Source organism: Nesoenas mayeri (assembly GCF_963082525.1).
Source record: "Nesoenas mayeri genome assembly, chromosome: 1".
NCBI classification, from domain to species: domain Eukaryota; kingdom Metazoa; phylum Chordata; class Aves; order Columbiformes; family Columbidae; genus Nesoenas; species Nesoenas mayeri.
Window position 1 is genome coordinate 14,229,730 of NC_137541.1, and position 23,143 is coordinate 14,252,872.

Consider the following 23,143-nt stretch of genomic DNA (forward strand, 5'->3'; position numbering starts at 1 on the left):
TTTAAAAAAGTTCTACTCCATCTTTCACATGGAAGCAGGCGAGGAGGGAAGCCACGCACAATGAAACAATGCAAGTGACTCAACCAAACTCTGGCCAAACCCTGCTGTAAACTTTGCTTGCTGAATGCGAGAGTTACAGTGAAAATGCACACAGACCTGTGCTTGAAATCAGCTGCACCTTTACTGCCAAATTTTCCACACACTGTATAAGCATATGGCATTTCAATCTCTGGTGCATCCACGTGTCAACATATTACATATAAATTTTTGCTGTCTTTTTTACAGCAGCAGGGTAAGGACACTTCAGGGCTGGGTTACTCGGGCTAGTCTAAGTGTTTCCTTGCCCTAGACAGCAAGCTCAAGGTCATTGCTGTGCTGCCTAGCTGGTGGACATGGTTGTAAGGAGGCTGTAGGACCAGCAGAAGAGAAGCTGCCGGTGCACACTGCCAGCAACTGCGTCCTATGGCTGAGGTGACTAGGCCCACATCTCCACAGATTGTCTAAGAGGGCACACAATTGTATTTAAACTGGAAATAAAGAGTGTAAAATGTGACAATTCCTGCATCGGGCATGGGAAAGACATCCAGGCATTTCCAAGTCACTCTCCTCCCAGCCACTGATCCTGCCATGACTGACGCTCTCAGAATGTAGCTCCTGAGTATCAGGCCATGGCTACCAGGAGCTTGGGTGGAGACAGGAGTGTTTATTTGCAAGATGTTATCACCAAAGTTTTTAGCTGATGGCTGAAAATTTTTACTTGTTGCCCATTTTCCCATTATCCTAGCACTAGCCAGCGCTGCGGTACTGCTCTGGACACCAATAACTGCAGAGCCGTGTAGCAAAGGCATCCTGTCATTGTGACATCTGCCCGTGATTTATGTCCATGAGAAGGACATGTTTGATTGTCCCTGTAGAATGCAACATACAACATTGTTGTGATGGCTTAAAAATGGATTGATCTGTCCATCCCACCTTCCAACTTTGTTTAAGATGATTTACCTTGTAAGCAGCATAGGTCAGGGTATCAAGAGGAATGTGTTCCCTTCTGCCTTCAATCTTGGCGTAAAGTATGACATCATTTTCATGGGATTCTCCAGAATCACAAGTTCCTCCTGTACAACACATATTTGGGGGAGAAAAGAATTAGTTGAAGCCCTTGTTATTGGAAAGTGGAATCATATTATGCAGCCATAATTATGAAAATAATTACAGCCAGATGCTATTTAGTTTAGGATATGAAACAAAAGTACTCCAGTCCTAAGGACACAGTGTATAAGAACTATTTGATCAGATACACCATGCCAGAAATCAAGGGGGTTGGCAATTATGAAAGCCTCAAGTAGGTCTCTTAATCACCTTATCAAAATATTTTTAATAGAAAATGCTGTGCCCCAAAGCAATACTTTTCTCCCTATGCTTTAAATCCTATTTACCTAGAAATGCTCTGATTTTTGAGTTCTCATCAGTAAACTGTTATTTAGTGCTCACACTCTGTGCAGCCACATACATCATATGTGGGATCCTCTTAAATACTTCTCAGCTGATAGTTTGACAGCTGAGAATTTGCTGTTGGTAGGAAATGAGGAAGACTCCTGTGTACCTTATTTCTTGTGTTGCTGCTTCTACTGTCTACACCATATCCTAAAAGTGATGGAGTCTACTGTATCAGACAAAACCTGTGTAACATGGTTGCTCCACTGGAATGGGACAGCATTTGAAATATCTTCATATCAGTAGAACCAAAACCACTTTTAACCTCCTCCAAAAGAGCAGATGTATTGGCATATATGGACACTGAGCTCTACATTGTAGTTATGAAATGGACATCATCACACCAGTTTGGTGTTCTGGAAAAAAGTTTTAGAAATGAAGTATCTGTAATTGAAACAGGAAATATAATTTGCCTGTACACTGTGGGTACTGCAGTTACTAAAACAAAAACAAAACCCAAACAAACTCAGATGAGGAAGCTCCTTTGAAAAGTCTGTAAATTAGAAAAGCTGCATATCTGAAGCACTTCCTCTGCTTTTTTCACTACTGGTGGCCAGTTTTTGTAATGGACTAGGGAAAGCAGTCCAGAGAACTAGATAATATGTGCACCTTTGATGTGTATTATACTGTAATAAGGAACATAAATGTGTCCTTTCAAATATTCTGCTTGCCTAAATGTTTAAGCTATTATTTATTTAATTTACAAGTACAAACAGAACGCATTTTTCAAGCAATATCTCCCTGCCCTCTGTGCCTACACGTGTTGAAAACTTCTCCCCTAAGTTCAGAAGGTTGAGCAATTTTCTTTCCTGTTTCGCTTGCAGGTGATGCAATGCTTGGATGAACTGGGAAAAAAGCATCCTCTTTTTCCTGTTCTTTGCTGGTAATTCATGTAACACAGAGGAGATGTGCGACCATTTAGGACAACAACATGAGGCCTTCCAGTCATTAAATAAGGGGTGTTTTTTCTTGTTGTTACAGAAGGTTGCTTGTGGAGGTCACAAGTTTTGTCTCTGCTTCCTCCTTTATTTTTCTATTATTCTCTACTTTTAAGCAAAAATCCTCACCTCCTCTAAACATGGTGTTGAGAGAATAATCTCATGCAATTTCCTTTATGTGCAAAATAAAAGTTCTGGAAAAACACCGTGAGGTACTGAATGATAATCACCATGTGCATAGGGATTTTGGACTGTTACAACAACAAACTAATGAAGTTGCATTGACAACAACAGTGGGCAGGGGAAGTGCCAGGACAGATTTGTTCCTGATCGCTTTCTTAGCCCTAGTAAATCCACGAGGTTGTACTTTGACCCAGCAGGGAATGTCCGCAGATGATACTAACACCAAAGCAGTGCTTTTCACTAGTGATGCCACGTGTAGGACATTCCTCCTCCAAGACTGTAGCACCATTAGCACACTCTGTGTGAATCTCACCCTGGGCCAATAGATTACCAGAGGAAAATATTTATGGATATAGTAAGAGCTTTTGAGCAGAAACTATGCTATGGGTTCAACCAGGTAAGGTTGTCCCACCTACGTGCTACTTCTATGTCATCCTTATGTGCAACTGTGTTGACTCTGATGGATTAATACCAGACCCTACATGGATATGACTGCAGGTGCCTATAAATACCCTACGGTGTGGTAAGAATGACAAAGACATGACTAACACTTCTAATATTGGGGTAAGAGGCACTGAGTCAAATCAGAAGATAAAAGACAAGAAGATGCTTCTTCACATGAAGAATTGTTAAACTATGGAGCTGTTACAGGATCTTGGGGACATGACAGGTTCAGTTGATTAAGCGCTAATACCAAGGATCATTTAAAATACTCTGGAGGGGTCTGCCTCACCTACCTGCTACTCCAGCAGGCTGTGACTCTCCCCCAGGTCCTGGGTTATACGTGCCAGCCTTGTGCTGATGTCTCAGATACACTTGGGCACCTCCAGTGGCAACAAAAAACTGTGCTTATGTATTGAAACCTGTCTGAGGATTGAACAAGAGTGAACCCACACCTATGTGTGCACTGGGTGCTTAAGCTTCCATCACATCAAGGGAGCTCCAAGCCATGCAGTCAGTGGATTCCAGGGAGCTACACAGCTGGTCTAGACAAGCTATGTCATGGTAGGCTGATGGGTTTTTCCAATAATTGTACCGACCGTATCTCCTCTAACTATAAAGGAAGTTTTACACCTTTGTGTAGCTTCTACATTAAACTGTTTTAACCTGGAAATGGCTGGATAAATCCATGGGAGTAATGCTACTAAACTCAGAATGCCCCATCTCATTCATAAAGATTTGCATCTGCAGGACTGTGCCATCTGGAACAAGATCTTTGGAAGGCCTATTTACTTGTCTACCGTATTTGTACACTTGTGTGGGCATCCAGAAGGATGAATTCTTGGTCTGACTGAGGTCAGTCTTACATCCTCATTGGCATCAGAGTAATGGATCAAAGCTATCGTCTTCTGAAGGAGTATTTAAAATTGTTCTATGCACACTACACAATTTGAACCTCACATGCTCCATGTGTTGTACTACATTAGGAATATATACTCACCCATACTGAAATAAAATCTTAAGTTCCCGTAACCTGTAGTGTCCATGTATGGAGTGCATATTTTTCTTTCTCCATCTCTGAGAAATACCATAGCTGAGCCAGATTCAAGTGTCCCACATTCAGTACCAATGACGGCTCCAGAGATGTCCCACCTGGAGAGGTCAACAGTGGGTGGAGAATGTGCAGCAGCAAGTTACTGATAAACTCATATAGAACATTTTCTAGAAGTTCTTTTGTAAGTACAAAAGTATCTGCTTCTACTCTTACACAGAGGACAATAAAATGCAGTTTTTCAAATATGATTTCTATGACATTACTTTTATATTCCATGCCAGTTTTTAAACCTAGTTGAGTCAAATAAAGCCAAGTAAATGTAAATATTTTAAATAAATTGGCAGAAAACCATGAATTACTAAAAAAACCCGAAGCTTTTAATGGATGCTGTTACTGAATATTTAGCGTTGTGTTGTTCTATCATTTTCATTGTTTTTTCTGGCATAAAAATGTTTAAAATACGATTGCATTCTTTCATTTCATATAATCTAATGTTTATAGATCAATGCAACCTGAAAAGGTGCATACCAACCATATCTGCTATACAGTCATTAAATATGTAGGTAATAGCTGAAAATGCTTTCTTTTCATCTTTTTGAGCATTTAGGGTAACAGTTTTTGACTAACACATGAACGGAATATGAAAAAAGACTGCTGTGTTTTTAATATGTGATGATACGATCTTTCTCAGTTTTTCTGTGCAGCCTTTTCTCTTATTTTTATTCAGTGATAATTAAAAGAGCTGTTGCAGAATTTCCAATTAAATATTTTTTAATTGAAAATCTGTTTTCATCATGAAAGCATGGGTTTCTTCAAAACTTGATTAAAATATATTGAAAGATTAGGAACTATTGAAAATTTGTATATAATTTTCATCTGATACATTATTATTCATGTTGAAGGCTTAATTAATTAATAATAAAGTATTTTAAAATGATAAGTCTGATAAAGCAACGAAATTATTTAGAATCACTGAATACTGATAATCTAAACATTTAACGAGCAAGTGGGATTCAGGATGAATGAGAAAACATTGAAGTTCAGAAACCTTTGTGGGAAGGCAAAGCCTTTTCCTGTCTGATTCCAACAGAAACAATCTCTAGTAGCAATGTGCCATATGATAATTTCAGAAACTGTCATTTCAAGAATTAACAGTCTATTTATCAGTTTAAGTGTTCCAACTATTTCAAAATGTATTTCTAGGATCTTCTTAAAATCTGCCAGTTTCCTGAATGACCTGAGCTGTGACATATCAGCAACGTGCCTGTTTGGAAATCCTGCTTTAAAACTGTCAGCCAGTTACACAGAAACTAGTGAGCTCAGCATCACTGAAAAGTGGTTTTGGTATAAAAATAATTATGTTAATGAAAGCACAGTTTAACCTAACCCTAATTCTGAGAGAAGTATTTTAGTCATGCAGACTTTTTAAGGGTAATGTGCAATATAATCAAAATACAATTTTGAAAATGGGTCTCTGGGGTTGAAGACAAGTACAGAATTAAACAGTTGTGCCTACTTTCACTTACACGACAAAATCTGACAATGCTCCATTGATCTTTTGTATGCTCTATTTAGCTCAATTAAAACACTCTCTGTGGTGACCCACAAAACAACTCAGGGTCATGAATGATGCAGATCATGAATGTTTCCAGGGATCCTCTCCTTTTAGGTAGCATTGGAAGTGAAAAGCAGAAAGTTCTAAAATGTTAAAAAACCGTCACTTTAATAAAAATACATCAAAATACTGACTGCAAGGATAATGGAGAAGGAACCTGGACAATGAAGTGACAGAGATGTAGACACTCTTGATTAAACATTACATTTCTATTCCTTTATCCCTCACATGACTCTTGAAATTCTTCTTTACAAAAGAGATGATCCAGTGATATATAGATCTAAATTAGATCTACCGGACACGGAGGTCCAAAACTACAATGTCTCTGCTCGAGGAGCCAGAAGCAACCTGATGTGTGGATCTGAGCACTTTTAAGATCAGGCCCTAATTTACGCAATTGGGGCGTAAATTGACAGTGGAAAGACACATGGTACTAACAACAGCAACCCCTATCCACGTAACCTACTGCTTTAGGTAGGACATGCCAAAAATACCAATCAAATGCTTATTAAAAATAATGATAGGCTCCTCTGCCCTCACTGCTGAGCTCTTTCAGATGTCTCACCTCCATGTGCATTTGTTGCAGAGGAAGGTGGTGGTGACCCCTATACGTGAGGTTTCTCTTGCTCTCCTGTACGAGGGACACTTTTGCCTTTCCCTTGAGAGCTAACAGAGCTGACAGGCTCCCCTGCTGTTAAAAAGAGGAGCCTGAGAACTGCCTGTGAGCTCTGTCTCAAGTATAAAGTGTTTCTGTGACTACTTGAACACAGTAAAACTATATTTCAAATATAGCTCAAATAACATCCAAAAATATTCCTCTAAGAAGGAATTAAAGAAGCTCATCTGTTTGCAGTTGTGTACAATTCCCAAAACAAAGCCAAAATGTTGCAGAGACAATGGTGGTGACAATTTTATATGATGTGGATGTATTCTGCTTTCAGTGTGTATTCATGGCTACATGCAATTTTAACCCCCTTTCTTATCACACCAACTGAAAGCAGTTTCTAATATGGAATAAAATGTGCAAAGAAAAAAAATGTTATGAAGCCTTGTGCTGGCTGCTTTGTGCTTTGGAAAATAAAGATGCCCCTCTGCTAGGGCAGGCTGCCATGCCACCAAGATTTTACATGGAGGGGGGCAGATCAGGACGTGGCTCCTGGGACTGGATGCAGGGTGACACAGGGTGGGGTTGCAAAATGCATCTGCTGGCAGCACCTTGACCCTCTCCGAGCTGGGAGTGGTGAGACCTGCAGGTTGCAGTGAGACACTGTGTGACAGTGAAAATGTAATACTCCTAATTCAGAAGAAATTGTGCATTTGCCAACCAGGGTAAGGTGTAAGAATTTTATCAATATTTCCATGTTTCTACTACTGCAATTAATTTTTAAAAGTTTACTCATTATCTATGAAGGAGGTATTCTGATTAGAGCAGCTGATGATGAGGGGTCTGGCCCAGTTAAACACCTGGTCCAGCGAAGGCAGGGTCTGCAGACAGGGCAGATGTCCCAGGTAACACTCCTCTCCCATTTTTTCAAGATGGAAGAGAGACCAAGAGAACATCTCAAATGTATCCCACACGTTCACCTAACATACAACACACACGGATTCATTTTCTTTCCTTTGCCTGCAACAGCGCCCGCTGTGCCACGGGTTTGATTATTCAAACTGGGACAGAGTTCACAGTGAATATTTTTTATGTAAGCACCAAATAAACCACGTGTCCATGGGACACATTATCATGTATTTCTTAAAAGGTGCTCTTTACCTTCAGCACAGCATAGGCAGTGTTTGAATCAGCTGCTAATGATCTGAAGTACTTCATAGGTTCAAATCAACACTCAGTAGAGACCCATAAATTAACAGCATAGGTTTCTCATTGCCCTGGGGTTTATACAACTAATGATTTTTTTTTTTTTTAATAAAAAAGAATCAAGACCACATTGTCAAATTTGTATACTGTAGTATATAAAATGATACATCTTTACCAGGACCCTTTTCCCCCCCGCCCCCTAAAACTCAATCATGTTTTGGTAAGAGTAATAATTTTGCTGTCCTAGATGATTTCTTCACTCTCTGTGCCCTTGCAGCAGTCCCTGCTGGATTTGGTTTTACAGGTACTCTTTGAATGCAAATTTTTCATTAAAAACTTTGGTCACAGGATGGTCTGGAGACAGACTGTTCCTCCTGGGCTTTCCAGACTTGTTCCTTCCTAAAGTCCACAATCACCTGTTATCTACTGTATTGCTATTTATTCCAGTCTTATGGCCCTACACAGGTGAGGGTCGCTCACCCTTTAGGCTGGCTCTCAAACTCTTCTGCCCACTGTTCCTGGGCATCCTCTGTGGAAAGGTCCACATCCCGGGTTGTGGCGAAATTGAACTCGCTGCCTTCTGTCCCATGGAAGTAGATGGAGTTTCCCTCCGACTGGCAGCTGTGCTGTGGACAAAAGGAGCATATGGGCGGTGATGTTACATCAGGTAGGTAAGGTGTCCTGCTCAAGCACTGTCAGAACTCAGAGCGAGCTGTACATTATCTAATGATTCATCAATGACTGAAACAAAATAAAAAAAAGAAAAAAAAGACAGTAATATTTTATCTTTCTTGGCATGCTCCCAATGATGATTGCATCCCAATCTCGTACCCGCTTCCCTACAAACGCACTACAGACATTTGCAAAATTGTGTTTGCATAGAAAAGGCATGCATCATATCTTTGGATGTTTATTTCTGTCTGAAAGGATTGTCATTATGTCTGGCACATACACAACTGTGTGTACAAATAACTTTAGTAGTAGTATCAAATATTGCTATGGGTATTTTGTCAGCATAAGAATTTCTTGCTGTGAAACACATCAGATCTCCATGCCTGAATTTTAGGCAGAAGAGGTGTTTGTATGTAAAATTGCTATGCATTGCCATACAATAAACTTTGGGCCTGAAGAGTATTAGTGAAAAGGCTCTATTTGCTGTATTTAATTTGAATAGCATAACAAATAGCTCTCTAGGCAACTAACTCTGGTGATACAGCAGTCTCAGGGATCCTGAGGCTGCCCCAAGCCCAACACATCTGCTTTTCCTGTTGCATTTTTGTATATACGGCCTCAGCAACACCAAATGAAGCCACGTGTCTGCCCCAACATGTCCTGTCTACTGCAGCTCTCCAGGAGCATCAGCCTGGAAGAAGCTGTTCTATGAGGAGCTCACGTGGGTTCCAGCACAGATTTTCTTCTTTCTCTCATCTTACTTTTGTGTGTCTGATAAACTGGTAAGTCTGCAAAATCCATGTGGCTGAAATAGATATTGGAAGCTTCTAAAGAAGATCCACCCGCCCTTAATGCAAACTGAGAACTTGATTTTTTATCAAATTGTTTGCACTACAACAAATACTCATAAAAGTAATAATTAGCTCAAACGCTTTTTTCGGAGGGGAAATCTTGGTCACATCAAAAGTGAAAGATGAAATAAGAAATTATTAATTAGAATAATTCTACATCCTCCAGTTCAACATCTCAAAAAGAGGTACAATAATGCCAAATTGCATTGACCTTTTCAGTATTGTCTATGCAGTGCCCTCTTGTCTCTGAGCCCCTTCATAATATGCCAACAGAAAGTATGATGATCATGTCTTCTGTGTTTAAAAAGGTCATGGTGGTGCCACATAAGTGGATATAATTACATTTTTAACAAAGAGAAAGAAGTGAGAAGAAATTAAAACTGCTCAATACATCTTTGTCTATGGGATTTTATGAACAAAACATATAACACATTTTGTCATATTCTATAATTCTTTTGTCATATATCAATGGCAAAAAAGGACGAGTGAAATTTTTATGTTGATGATTTTCACGTTGCCTATAACTTAGCCATTAATTTATGTTTGGAAATGTAATTTTTGACTGCCTTTGTAGAGGTGCCTACATATTGTTAGAAAAAAGTCTGAGTACATGAAGTATGATTTTTGTATAGAGACTTTCTGGTTTATAGTTGAATGACAACATCTCTCTGTTTATTAACACGGACTAAATATCACTTAAAGAAATAAACACACTATAAAAACTTAAAGACTGTTTCAACTCCTAAGATAAACAAATTGGTGCTAAAGTGTCTTTCTTCCAAAGAAAGGTCAAAGCAATAGAAAGATTCTGAAGTGTTGATGATTTATCACAGAAAATAGGTTTTGTCACAAGTCTCCTTACTCTGCTAATGCACCATATGCACAGTGCATCATATATGCAGCTGCTGCCACTGAAAAGGCAGAATAATTTACACATAAAATATTTTATAACTAGTAGAAATTAATGAAACTATTTTATATTTCCTTCTCTTTGAGAAGCACTGTTTGTACTATGCAGTTATTTATAACTGACTGAGAAATGGCTTTTGTTCTGTGCTCACAGGTATTGTTAACATCAGAATTTTAAGAATAATTTGTTTATTTTGCTTCTTGCCTTTCAGAATTTCCTTCATTTGCTGAACAGAAACAAAGTGTCCTTTATCTGTCAAGCAATCTGCCACAAATTCCTATTATCTGTGGGCAGTCAAGTAAATACATTAAAAATAAATATTCAGGTTAAAACTTCATTCAAATTTATACATAACCCTTTGTCTCTTAGGAAACAGATAAATAGATCGTACTGAGCTAGCTATTACAATTGCATGCAAGCTTTCGAAAATCTTTTATAAACCTTACATATTTTTCAGGTGCTCAGTTACATGTGAGTATATACTTGATAGTGGGGCATGTAATTACTAATCTCTTGCTTGATGAAAGCCACCTATTAAAGTAAACACAAAACGCATACAACCCCATTATCATTTAATGTTTATATGTCCTTCTGCCCTCTAACAGAATATTTACTGAAGTACATCTGATGGAGTTTCCATTTAGGTTGTTAAGATAAATAAATGGGCAGTTTGGCAAAGGGGTGAATACATGATTATTTATACAGGGTTGTATGATCAACCCTTTATGAAAGCATCATTTATTTAATTAGTTCAAGAAAACTCTCTCTATGTTTTTATTGACAGCTACACAGTATCTACAAATCTGTATTTTATTCGTATTTCGAGTGTTGATAACACACACAACATATGGCTCAAATCAACCTCTGTTCACATTAGCTTTGCATTTCGTGTGAAAGAGCTACACAGAAGAAAAGTTCAGACAGGGGTTTAACTTCACATACCTACAGAACCAGTAATAGAAGCTCATTATCTTTAAAGAGAGTAAGAAGGATGCTCAAAACACATCTATGTGGGTTTTTTTTTCCATTCAATGGGCTGCTGAGGGGTGAATAACCTCAAAGAGCTCTCAGCCAAATTTTCCAGGAGCAAAAGAAGCTCCACAGGAGCTGGTCCATCACTGGCATTACCTCCAACTACCTTGTCAGCCTTGTTCAACATCCAGGAGGCTGCTGACTGTGTTGGATTATTTTGTGGTTTTGTAATAGGGCTTGAACAGATTAGAGACTGAATTGAAACCATCAGACTCATTTTCTCTTGGGTTGAACCCAGGATTTTAATCCAAGCCTCTAGAATTAAAGTACAATTTACATACTGTGTTGCCTCTTTCCCAAATTAAAGGCTTTACACTTGTAATGGTAGTCTATATATTTCCAGTACATAAGGACTGAATTTTATAGGTTTTTTTTTCTCTTTTTCTTCTTTTTTATTTTAATCATTCTAAAGTGATAACAAATGTGGAATGAACATGTACGGTATTTTGAAACTAACTGTATTAAGTTGTCCCTAAACTGGAGATGCTGCGTATCTCCCTATGTAGATGTAGAGTTCTCTTTTACAAATTTAAGATTAAAATTTCTTCTCTGTTTCATTTGTGTTTACACTTAAATGATTTATAAGGACAAATTAGCTTGCTGTGCAAGTTTTGTAACTAAAAAGGCCAAGTGACAGCAACTTGTTGGATATTTATCTTTGTTACCATGGAAGCATCAGTTGTGGGTCTAGAACTAAAGCAGAGTTTCATTTTGTATTCAAAAGAAGATTAAAAGGATATGAAACATTTAGTGTGTCCTTGCACAAAGTAGAACACTGAAAAGTTAACTAATTTGTGAGAAAAAATTAATTTAGAAAATAAATCCTTTCACAAATCTGATAACCCTCATTAGACAAAGTTTTCTCTCGAATCACCCACATAATAGAACATGGGACACTTGCAAGCACTTGAATGGAGCCACTTCATAACAGTAGCTGTTTCTCATTGTTTGCATCTGGAGTGGGACTATCAGCCTACCATAAATAAACTGTTGTATTCCTAAATAAACACCCTCTGCCTGTTGCCAAATGGAAAGAAGCCAAGTTCTGTTCCGGGACTGTGGTCATCCCAAGGAGAAAAAAAAACAGTTTATTTTAATCTGGCACTACCAATACCATTATTCACTAGCTGCAATTGTTAAGCTATTGCTTTGCATGAATAGGGCAAAATGAAAATTGGCTGGATTCATTCCCATATCTCAGCATGCTTTGATTTGCTTTCAATCTAATCTTCACTCTGAATTTTCTGTGTTTCTGAAGTTAGTCTACTGGATAGTTATGGTATCACTGCTTTTTCCCTGCTTCCAAGGCCCTGCAAGGCTCATCCTCACCTGCCTCCACTGTCTCCCACATGCACCATCTTAAGGCTGACTTTTTCTTGACTGCTGATGCTTACTATGATGTGTGCTGGTGAGACGACCCAAATTGCATGCCCGTGCCCATGCTGCCCACCACACTTGTCAAATTCTCCACAAGATGATGTCCTTCAGACACTTCCTTGGTGCTTTCCTCAACAAGCCCTATCACTGATTACTGATGCAGAAGTGTTTCACTGCTCAAAACCATTGGTCAGCAAAAGCAGGAAAATCAGATTTGATGAAGAAGGTACTTTCCAACTGGACCTATTTATGTTTTCATAAAGAAGCACTGGCCAACTTGCAGCTAAATGGCTTAAGGGCCCCAAGATCTGTGACCCTGCATCATGTCCCATGCCAGAACAGTCTCCATATTTTGAAAGACTTACATGAGGAGGCACCACATAAGGAGGCATCTGCCACCCCCAGTGTGGCCTGTTGGCTGGGAGGGACCTCTGGAGGTCTCCTGTTCATCCTGACATGTGAAGTAGCACAAGCATCCACCAGATCAGCCTATGCCACAGTTGCAGATAAGGACACATCCCTGAAGATATTTAGAAGTTCGAAAGACAAAGATTGGAAATGTAAACAGCAGCACTGAAGTTCATCAAAACCAGGTGCTGTCCCAGTTGTTCCAGTCAAACTTGTGAATCAACAAATAGCACTTGGCTTTACACTAAGGGATTTCTTTACTTGGAGAGCAGAACAGAGGACAACTGATACAACTGTGCCGTTCAGAGAAACATCAACAGGAAACACTAGTGTGAAATTCCTCAGTGTAACAGATTTTTGGCTGAGGTGCTGCATATCAGCTTCCTGAGGCTCATCTCCATGCTCACATGAAAATGTCGTTCACCTCTGTGCCTTTAAAGTATCCACAGTCATCTTTACCATCATTTAATTAGGTTTTTATCAGAGATGAACACCGATGCACCTCTCCATATTATCTCTCCTGGGCCTAATGGCCCCAATGATTCTTTCAGACAGCTGTAGCCTCACAATTTATTTTTTGGCGACATTTCTTGCATTGGAATGAATGTGTTGGGCATTTGGGCAGTGCCAGCTTGCAAAGGGCTGACGGCAGATGGAAAGAAATCTGCCCAGTGTGCCTTCACCTCTACATGAGCAGAGGGCCATCAATTTCCCCCATTAAGGAGTTGTCACGTAGCCCACCCAGCTGGAGGAGCATCTCTGATAGCCAGGCTGGCTGGCGTATGCTGTTCAAATACAAAATGCACTTTAAAAGGAAACTAAAATATCGTTTGTCGGCAAATTGAAAATGCATGGCTTTGACCGCAGCCAATTTTTTAATGACTGTAATATTTTAAGTGATTATTTTTGCCACTTCAGATTGCTCCTTCGAGAAGAGAGGGGTTTTTTTAATTAAAATCTAGGCAATGCAAACAGATGAGATATGAGAAGCAGAGGAACAAAAAAAAAGATGAAGAAAATTAATTAAAGCAGCATTGTCAATGGAGCCATAAATTAGATACTGTGTCTTTTTGGGAATGAGTCACACAAGTTTTTAAAATTTTTAGATGTTGACATGATAGCAGGTAGAAGGGCAGATTCTGTCTTGATAAAATCATATTCTGTATGCGATGTCTTAGCCAGCAAAGGTATGGTGATTGCATTTAGGACAGATTCTAAGTTCTGTGGATTTGGTTTTAACACTCCTGTCCTCCAGTCCCTTCTTTAACTAAAGGAAAAAACACAATGTGATTAGAAAACTTTCCCATGAGATAAACAGGGCTTTAATCTTTCCCACATGCGACATTAGAATATCATTTAATATAGGTTACAGAACAAAATCCTTGGCTTTACAAGCAGGCCAGGTGCATGGAGGGTTAGAGTTCACCTTCCCTTTCCAAAATAACGGGATGAAATTTGTTCTATGACGTAGTAAAAACAGTTTATCAAGTGTGTTTTCACTCATTTCCAACTACAGACTGTTATTTCAAGGGTAGTGATCAAAACACTTCACTTGTTTATGGATGATCTATATGATGTGAATGGTTCTTAACTTTCTGAGACATTTCATGATGTTTGTACAATATTGGTCATTCTGACAATGACTGATTTCCTTAATGGGTTATTTAAGTGGCATGAATTCATCTATGTTATTGGGAACTATCGATGTTTCTAACACTCAGCAGTGAGCATGATTAGACTTCATCTGTTCTTCTGAAAGTAATCATCATCTTTATTTACACCACTGTAGAATTAGAGTGAGAAAGAGTCAACTGAAGTAGTTTCTACTTTTTGGCCTCTGATGGGTCAATTCATGTTGTTTTTATTAATGTGCATCTCACAGTGACCTGCAAAGACTAAATTCTTTCCTTCTAGGAGGCAGGAAAGCCCCCTGGTGCTTTGACAGCAGCTCAGAGCTGGCGCTGGCTCCCTGCCACCCCCCTCCACACTTCTGAGCCGCGGGGAACTGGCACGGAGAGAGGTGCACGTTCAGCATCGCTGCCTCACAGCGATTCTTAGCTGCTCAGACAGCTCACAGCACCACAGTCAACCACCTATCAGCTCCAGTGACTCCTTACGCATTGTGGCTAAGTATTATTATTTTAAATAAAAGTGTGATTATTAACTACAAAAAAAAAGCAAGAGCAATTCCATGCATGAGCTAGATCCAGTCCAGTAGATATGAGATGACTCCTCACGGGCCCAGCTCAGAGTGCCCACACCCTCACCAAAGGGAGCCAGTCAACAGGTTTTGTGCACCCTGCTCTGCTTTCCTCACCTCTCCTCCACTCTCACACTCCTCTTTCCACCCACAGAGAAGCAGGAATGTCTCTCAGATGAGGGGCAGCAGGAAGCCTGCTCACCTCTTCCCAGGAAGATGTGGTGGATAAGGGCTCCTGCGAGGCAAAGCAGCTGGCAGAAGGCTGGGTTTGGCCCACAGACTAGATACTGCCTTGCTATATCTTATTCAAAAAACAAGAGTGTTGTCAGAAGCATCTATATCTGTGTAGTTTTGTCCAATGAAAGGTCGTAGCAATTTCCATCTGCCATTTTCACACTGGCATAGCTAGAGCATCACCTTCCCTTCTGCAAACAAAAAAAAATTATCTGATCTAACGGGTACCTCAACCCTTTTTAAAAACAATAATTTAAAACCAACAAATGGAAAAAAAACTTAGTTCACTTCAGCACAAGCAATTAAAATTGACAAAGATACATATGGAATGTCAGAACGTTTGTTTTGAAAGAAGACTATCCAATGTCATTCCTGTTAATTAACAGAGTATTCAGAGCTTTAGAGATCTGCTCTGGAGCTGAGGGTGTGGAATAGCTTAATCAGCCTTTCTTTTTGCCAAACTCCTAGGCCTGTGTGCATGTCTTCCATGCTCAGTGACACACAACACCACCGGTTCAGGAAGGGTTCACAGATCTAGGATGTGCATAGCCCTGATGTGCTCGGGGTGTGGCAAAAGGTCATGGGGTTTTACAGGCACATTTTCAGCATATTTTGCTGACTGTGACTGTTCAGTTCTCCTACTCTCTTCTCATGCAGTTTTCTTTTCTGCTAAACTGGCATGAATTTCTGGGAAATTAAAATTAACTGAGTGGTGATGACCTGTCAATTAAGGGGCTTACTCTACCAGGATATTGGGACTGGGACATTTTCAGGATGTATTGGTCATGTCCACGGTAGTGAATAATGTGCATCAGGTATCATTCCCTGGCACTAAAACTGACTTGCTCGGTGAGGCTGGTACAGACCTGCCCCTGTTGCCCCTTTCCATGCTATGCCAGGTTGCATACGTGCAGCTCAGGAGCACAGACAGCCTCAGGTCTAGTCCCCAAGTCCTGCAGACCAAACAAACTCAGCTACCTCCAGCTACCAAGTGAAGAGCGTCTGCAGTTACTGTGAGACAGCAATTCTATAACTTGACTCTTCTCAAAAGTGGGAAGTGTCACTGGGTTACATCATGACCAAATACACTGCCACTCTAATGTCTCTAATGATCTACACTGCTTTTTCCCTGATGTGGAAAAATTCCCAAGACAGGTGTTTTGGTCTCAATGCTATTTTTGTGTAATCAAAGCACTGCAGAGACATAACTATAAGACCGCTGAGGTAGTTTCCCTTCTCAACCTCAGTTTTTGAGCTTGCACAACTAATCAAAGAAAACTGAACAACTTGGCAAATGTTGTACCTCAAATCACAACAATTTCTGGTCAAATATATGAGATATATGAAGTGCCCACTGAAAGATGAGATCACTTTTCTGTTCTGTGGGAGTAGAGATCCAAGAAGTATTACTGAAGGAAGATTTTGACATTTCCCTCCGTTAGGTATGAAGTCTCGAGGTTCACAGACCTTTAATGATTCTCAGAGCATAGCACTGCTTGATGTGTTTCAGTGATCTCAACCACCAGTGCAACATCCCGACCATGCACAGTTGCAAGGCTGTGCTCATGCCCAGAGCTGTCATTGGAAATACTGAAATGCAGTCAGGGATTTATCCCATTCAACACCCTTCCACATGGTCCAACACCGATAAATACGTTCCAGTGGATACAATTAATCTCCTAAGGGTTGCTTGGCCTTGCTAACAGCATCTTTCTTGTCTTTTGCTGTCTTATTTGGAACTGAAACACACAAATTCAGTGGCTTATTTCTCAGCTTGCTTCCTATCTCGGTAGCCAGTTCCAGCTGCGTCTGCAACCAGCCATGTGCTTTCAAACGAGTAGCAACTGCTCCTGAGCGCAGCAAGAGACGTAATGAAATTGCTGGTCCAAGCTCAAGCAGCTGGGGAAAGGAGGAGAAACTGCTTCCCAAGCTAGGCACAGGCAAGTTCCCACAAGTACTCATTGAGAACACACTGTGCAGATCCACCAAACTGGAGTGAATGCATTGGTGTGTAATTACCATTAATGCTTGCACTGGCCACTCCAGTGACTGAATCCATCAGAAAATCTAACCCAGGGCCCAGACAGCAGTTTTCATGATAGTACTTTTCTTCATATCTGCTGCTTTTTAATTTACTAATTTAAGCAGCTATTAACCAGAGCCATTTTACCAGCAAAACTCCTGAATTTGTAATGTTTGCTATTTATTTTCGTAGACCTCAAGTACTACCAAAGCAAAGTTTCTACAGAAAAAACCAAACCAAAACAAAATAACAACCTTTCTTTGCAACTTAATAAGCATCCAGCAAGATGCCAAGTATAACAAACAATTCTAAAAGCCTCCTGAGCAACTACTGGCAAAGAACTTGAGGAACCACATCTAATTATGTGAACAAAAATAACACTGATTCTAAACTACCAGCAAACTATATCTTAATGCTATTTTTGTTAACATAGTAACCCACTAGGGCAACAAAATAGTATTTTATAAGAATTCTCTTAAAAGGTTTGGGATGGCTGAAGGCATGGCTGGGGTGGGCAGGATGCTAGGATTAGGTGGGGATCATTCTCTACCCTTGACAGCAAATGACACAACGAAGTTTGCAACCACCTGGGCAAACTGTCTCCTCCCAGAAGACTGGTGTCATCCTTGCTGCCTACTGGAAATGTTCCCTGGCCCACCCATGAGGGTGCATCCCTTGAAGGCAATGCCTGGGAGAATGCACAAGCCAAAGCCAAGCACAGGAGTGTTGTAACAACTAAAGCGTGCAAAATCATGGGCTTTGTTTTCTTCATTTGCTACCCTTGATGTGCTACAGACCCTCCAAGGAGAAGGTTCCACCACCTGAGCAGCTCCTACTGGGACACTCCAGAGTAAACAGAGAAAAAGTTAACACTTGGAGGAATACTGTTTCTACTATTTTTTATACCAGAAATAAGTATGTGTTTTTTTCCTCTTCTCCCAATTTACCATCTCGATGAGCTATCTCAGACTGGCACTGCCTTTCCACCTGAGAAATAAGCAACATCAGTCATTCTAGGTGGTGAAAGTTGGTCCCTTGTTCCAAAGAAATTGCTTATCTTTGTGGCACAGTTTAGGAAAAGAATTAATCCACAGTTTTGTATATACTAACCAAAACTGAATTAGACAACAAATAACATCCAGAAATGTGACTGTTTGTTTGTATTGTCAGGGAAACTCATAAGGAAACAGTACTGAAGGAAGCCAGTGAAAAACTTCAAGAAAGATTTTTAAGGCCAGTTTATCTAACATACCAATTGGCAGAGGACAGGAGTATCTGAATTGAAACTCGTATGGCACAAACAGGCTTGAATGGCAGAGAAAAGGTCTCATCAACTTGAAATGGAGTTTGGCATACCGAGTACAGGAACTTCATTAAAAAGCAGGTAGGTGAGAGTTATAAAAGTGAATGAAATTAAATTTGGTTATCCCTTAGTAAAAATGCAAGTAAAAATTAAAATTGCTATACAGACTGACTGAACAAACAACAAGACTAGTTCTAAATGTCTGAGAAAGTAAAAGGACTTGTAAGAAAAAGAGAACTAGAATTAGCTTTGATGCAAGCTGTCCCTGTAGCATTGCCAGGGTTCCTCCAACATTACTTTGCAGGCCAATACCTTTGGCTATGACAGAGAAATCTCCTAAAAGCTTCCCCAGGTTTCTGCTAACTCTTGCAGCCTGAATGCATTAACAATACTAGCAATAACAATATTGGGAATCTTGTGAAAATGTGCCACCCATTGCTGTCATCATTCTGCCATTATGCCAAACAAGTTACCTGTTTGCTGTGAAATGCTGCTTGAAATAGAGGTGACTGGTGTGGTTCCATTTAAAATGTGATGTAAATATGATTAGGACAAGGTACAAAGTTTTTTACTTTTCTATTTATACAAAACAGCATGTTTGTGATGAACTGAAATTAGAGCTATGCTAAATGTTTTATAGAAAATATCAGAAGTTTTTGTAAAGTTTTATATAAAGTTCCAAACCTGAAAAGCACAAAAACTTTGTCAAAAGATTGTTCTTGGTGCTATAATGCTACAATAGGGTCTATGCTGAATCTGATGTAAATCTTGACCCAATTTATAGTTTTACTTTTGATATAACATGAAATTCACATTGCAAAATATCTTCAAATTATATTTGGCAAGACAGTTCCTGAAAAATTGAGGAAAACTGGAGAAAAAAAACCCTTAAAAATGAAATTTGAGTACAGGAGTGCTCTACTGGTGATCTAGATACACTAAAAATGTTTGAAAGAACTACGGGCTCCTGTGGAGAATAAAAGGCCTACGTCTCACATAGCCTTACCGCCACAGTCTTACACATTGCCTTAACCTGGTATAAGTGGCTACACATAGCCGCATGTCAGCTGGGAACAGGCAGGTGCACATTTCACTTGTCCCTAAGCCAGATGATGACCCTGGAAGAATGGCAAGTTGGTGAATCCTCACTCCTGTCTTGTACAAGGTTTGAGCTTGAATGGGATTTCTATCTAGAAGCACTAAGGGATCTCCAAGTTTAGGTCCCTTGTCTTTCGCATAACCATAGCTATATATTAAAACAAAATGGCTAAGTTTTACTAAACAAAATCCCAAAACAACAGCAACAATTTTGAAACTCAGAAATAAGACTGGCAACACAACAAACGCGAACTGATCACACAAAATTATTTCATTACATACACAGGACATTATTTGATTCTAAAATTTCATATAAAAACTTTGTCATTGTATTTTAAATAATCTTACTAAAGTAATCAAAACAAACCAAAACAACAGCAAAAAACAAACAAACAAACAAACCAAAACAAAAAAATTCCCAGAGAATATGCAGGTACTGTGAGTAGATTAATGGGAATATTTATTTCTAAAAAGATTAATCTGAGGCCATTCATATCAGGTTCTGTGGGAAAAGGATAAAGCCATAACCTAACTCTCACACCCCCAGTATTCGACATCTGTTTCCTGTGCAATTGCCAAAATCATTACCAGTGTCGTAAATGAACCTCGACATAAAAACTGCCTTTTTTTTGTGAATGAAAAGTGGGATGAAAACAGTCATCTGCTCTTCAACTTCTGGCTGGTTGAAAACACAGAAAGCAAGAATCCAGCTGATTATCAAATGTTGAACAACCCTACATTTGAAGGAACTTTATGCACAGAGAACTTGTGGGGCTCCTTGGAGTTTGTCCTAAGGTAGTATGGTCTTGCTGGATCTCCTATATCTTATATAGAGACCATATATCAAAACAGGATCTTACCGAGAAAGTGACTTTAAAGGAGCAGCCACTAACTGAATGCATGCCGCAACAGGGATGTGATATTCACAGTCAGAAAAAATGGGAAACCATATTTTTTTTTTGTCTTGGTTTGTGACAAAGTAAGTAGCAGTAGCCAAACAGCACCAAGATAAACAAACAGGTAAATTTCAAATTATGCAACAGAGAGATTTGAATTTGTTTCAAAAATATTGGACTGTTTTGCTAAAAGGAAGCTGTTTCCCATTTTCTGTTACGTGATCTTTGACATGACAGTATAAACTGTCATTTGATTGTCGTCATGGGAGAGAAGTTGCATTGTTCTAGAAATCCCTGGTGGGACAGAGAAGAGGTAAAAACAAAGTAAAAAGCCCAATTCTAGAAGCAGATGGAATGGCCTAAATATCCTTTTGTGTTCAGAGTTTGGTTAGATGTTGCTGTCGTCTTCTCCATACAAGAGTAGCAATAAGCCATAAAATATCAGACTAACCTTAACTGTGGCCCCAGGAAAGAAAAGCCAGTTGCCAGTATCCACAGGATCAAGGTTATCTTCTAACACAACTTTTTTGTGAGCAGCATTTATGATCAGGATGTTGTCCAATGCCCAACAGGCTTCATACACATCACCAGCATGAACATAATCCTGTTTCCACTGAAAATGGATGTTCTCCCCTTTAGCATCTTCAGGAAGGTACAAAATGTGGATGATGGTGCTGACATTGGAAGGAGCGCTGAAAGACAATGATATGGAATTAGACCAAGTTTAAGCCACAGACAGGAATGCCTTTTCCTCATTCAACACATTTACCAGGTATGACATGGTTGTGCTGATGTATGTATGATAATGATGTTTGTTGTATACTGATAAATCTTCAGTGGAAATCAGAAAATATTAATACCTGCCCTGAGGCAGAGTCCCACTAGAGTCCACATACAGCCTGAGCAGATGGCCTTGCTTCAAAGAAAGTGCAAGCTAAGGCAATAAATAACAGATCAATGCAAATGTTTGGAGGGCAGGAAGAAAGAGCAGGGCAACATTCATACTCTATGGTGGTCACAGCTCCTAGGTGACTGGGTATTTTGCAGATATGGCCAAAAGGAAATGTGAAGGAAGTGTTTTACAAAAATAAGCTTTTTCCAAAAGAAACACATGAATTCTATGAACTCACAGATTCAGATAAAGCAGAATGGCCAGAGGGAAATTTCAGGGTGAATTTTCTCTGACAAACCTGTCCTTCCAATCCCACGCCTTTCTTTTCACTTTCTGCTTCAAAAACAATACAGAGGAAACAATCCACTTGTTCTCTCTCTCACTGCTGAAAATGGAAAATGTGGGGAGGAGAGGCAGACTTGGAGTGTTATATGATCAGGCACTGATCAGGGCTTTGAGCTCTGTTTCCCAAAGCCACCCTCAGAGCTGTGAAAGGACTGAGGTTCACCCCAAGCTCTGGGTAAATGTCTTAACATTGCTGCTAGCAATGGACAGGACTGAGGTCTATGTGCAAGGAAAGGGCGGTGAGAATTATTATTTTTGTTTTGTTAATCATCCAGCAAGGGCACTAGCTACATTTGAACCTCAGGCTGCAAGGAGATACAAAATGAGGGTTTGCAAGATGTCAGCTACTCAACCTAGTTTCTGCCCTGGTAGTGATGCTTTGGTGCGTTTATAGTTTGTCAGGGCTTTCAGGGAAAAAAGGCACCAATTGTCTAAATAAGACAAAATAGAGGAACTTCTCTTTGTAAAGCAAAACATTGGAGTCTAGTGAAATATCAAAAAGCAACTGTATTGGGCCTGTATTGGGAACCTAGAATGTTCCCCCACAAACCACCCTGCACTTGCTAAACATTTTGTCTGTCATGCTCCACTGCAGCACAGCTCTGAGACATTGTCCTTGCTTCTCCCCAAGCCCATGCACGGCTCCCACCTTCCCTGAGAGATCCTTCCCCTCCCTCCTGGGAGTCCAGAGCTGAAATCCTACCGACACAGCACATACCGATACAGCACACACTGACACGCCACCCACCAACACACCGATGCAACACCCACAGGCAAACCAACACAACACCCACTGACACAAGACCTTCCCTTCAGAGCCACTCTCCTATCCCACCTCTCCCCAGTTCTCCCACCATTCCTCGGAGCTGCATGTAGTGAAGCCACTGGAGCACATTCAAATAATTTCTGTAATTCATATGAACCACAGGAGAAACAAGCATCCTTTCGTAATTCATCCTCTCCACTTTGCATGACATTGCTCTGTTGACCAATTTTCTACTGCCAGCTCCAGCAAAGTTAAAGGAACACAGATCAAACCGTATGTGCATTATCTTCAAAAAAATTTGGTTTCAAGAGCGTCTATTTGCACCATCACAAATGTTGAGTTTCGTGTTTTGCAGAGCTATGAGCGTAACTGAACTGATGGTATGGACTAGGTGCATAATTTTGCATCTACATGAGAAAAAAGAAGTATTGTGTGGTTACTGTGAGGCAACTCCAGTGGCTGCAGTAAAGTTACTCTTGCTTTATATTTTTCTGAGATAAGAATTAGCACCATTAGTTTTACTGAAATTGTTCGTAATTTGTGCCTTCATCAATGAAATAATAATCCCACTCCCACAAGGAGTGGGAGGATGAGATACTGAACT

At 39.8% G+C, this 23,143-nt stretch overlaps 1 protein-coding gene across 1 annotated transcript in view; it reads right to left on the reverse strand.

The window, feature by feature from the left end:
* Positions 1-23,143, reverse strand: part of RELN (reelin) — a gene marked incomplete at both ends in the record, with an annotated part of 285,441 nt that overhangs the window by 104,395 nt on the left and 157,903 nt on the right. Inside the window, 4 exons of the mRNA XM_080343887.1 lie at positions 1,000-1,112; positions 4,054-4,205; positions 8,013-8,158; positions 20,988-21,228. Of these exons, the coding sequence (XP_080200013.1) occupies positions 1,000-1,112; positions 4,054-4,205; positions 8,013-8,158; positions 20,988-21,228 (652 nt within the window). The remainder of the gene's footprint in view (positions 1-999; positions 1,113-4,053; positions 4,206-8,012; positions 8,159-20,987; positions 21,229-23,143) is intronic.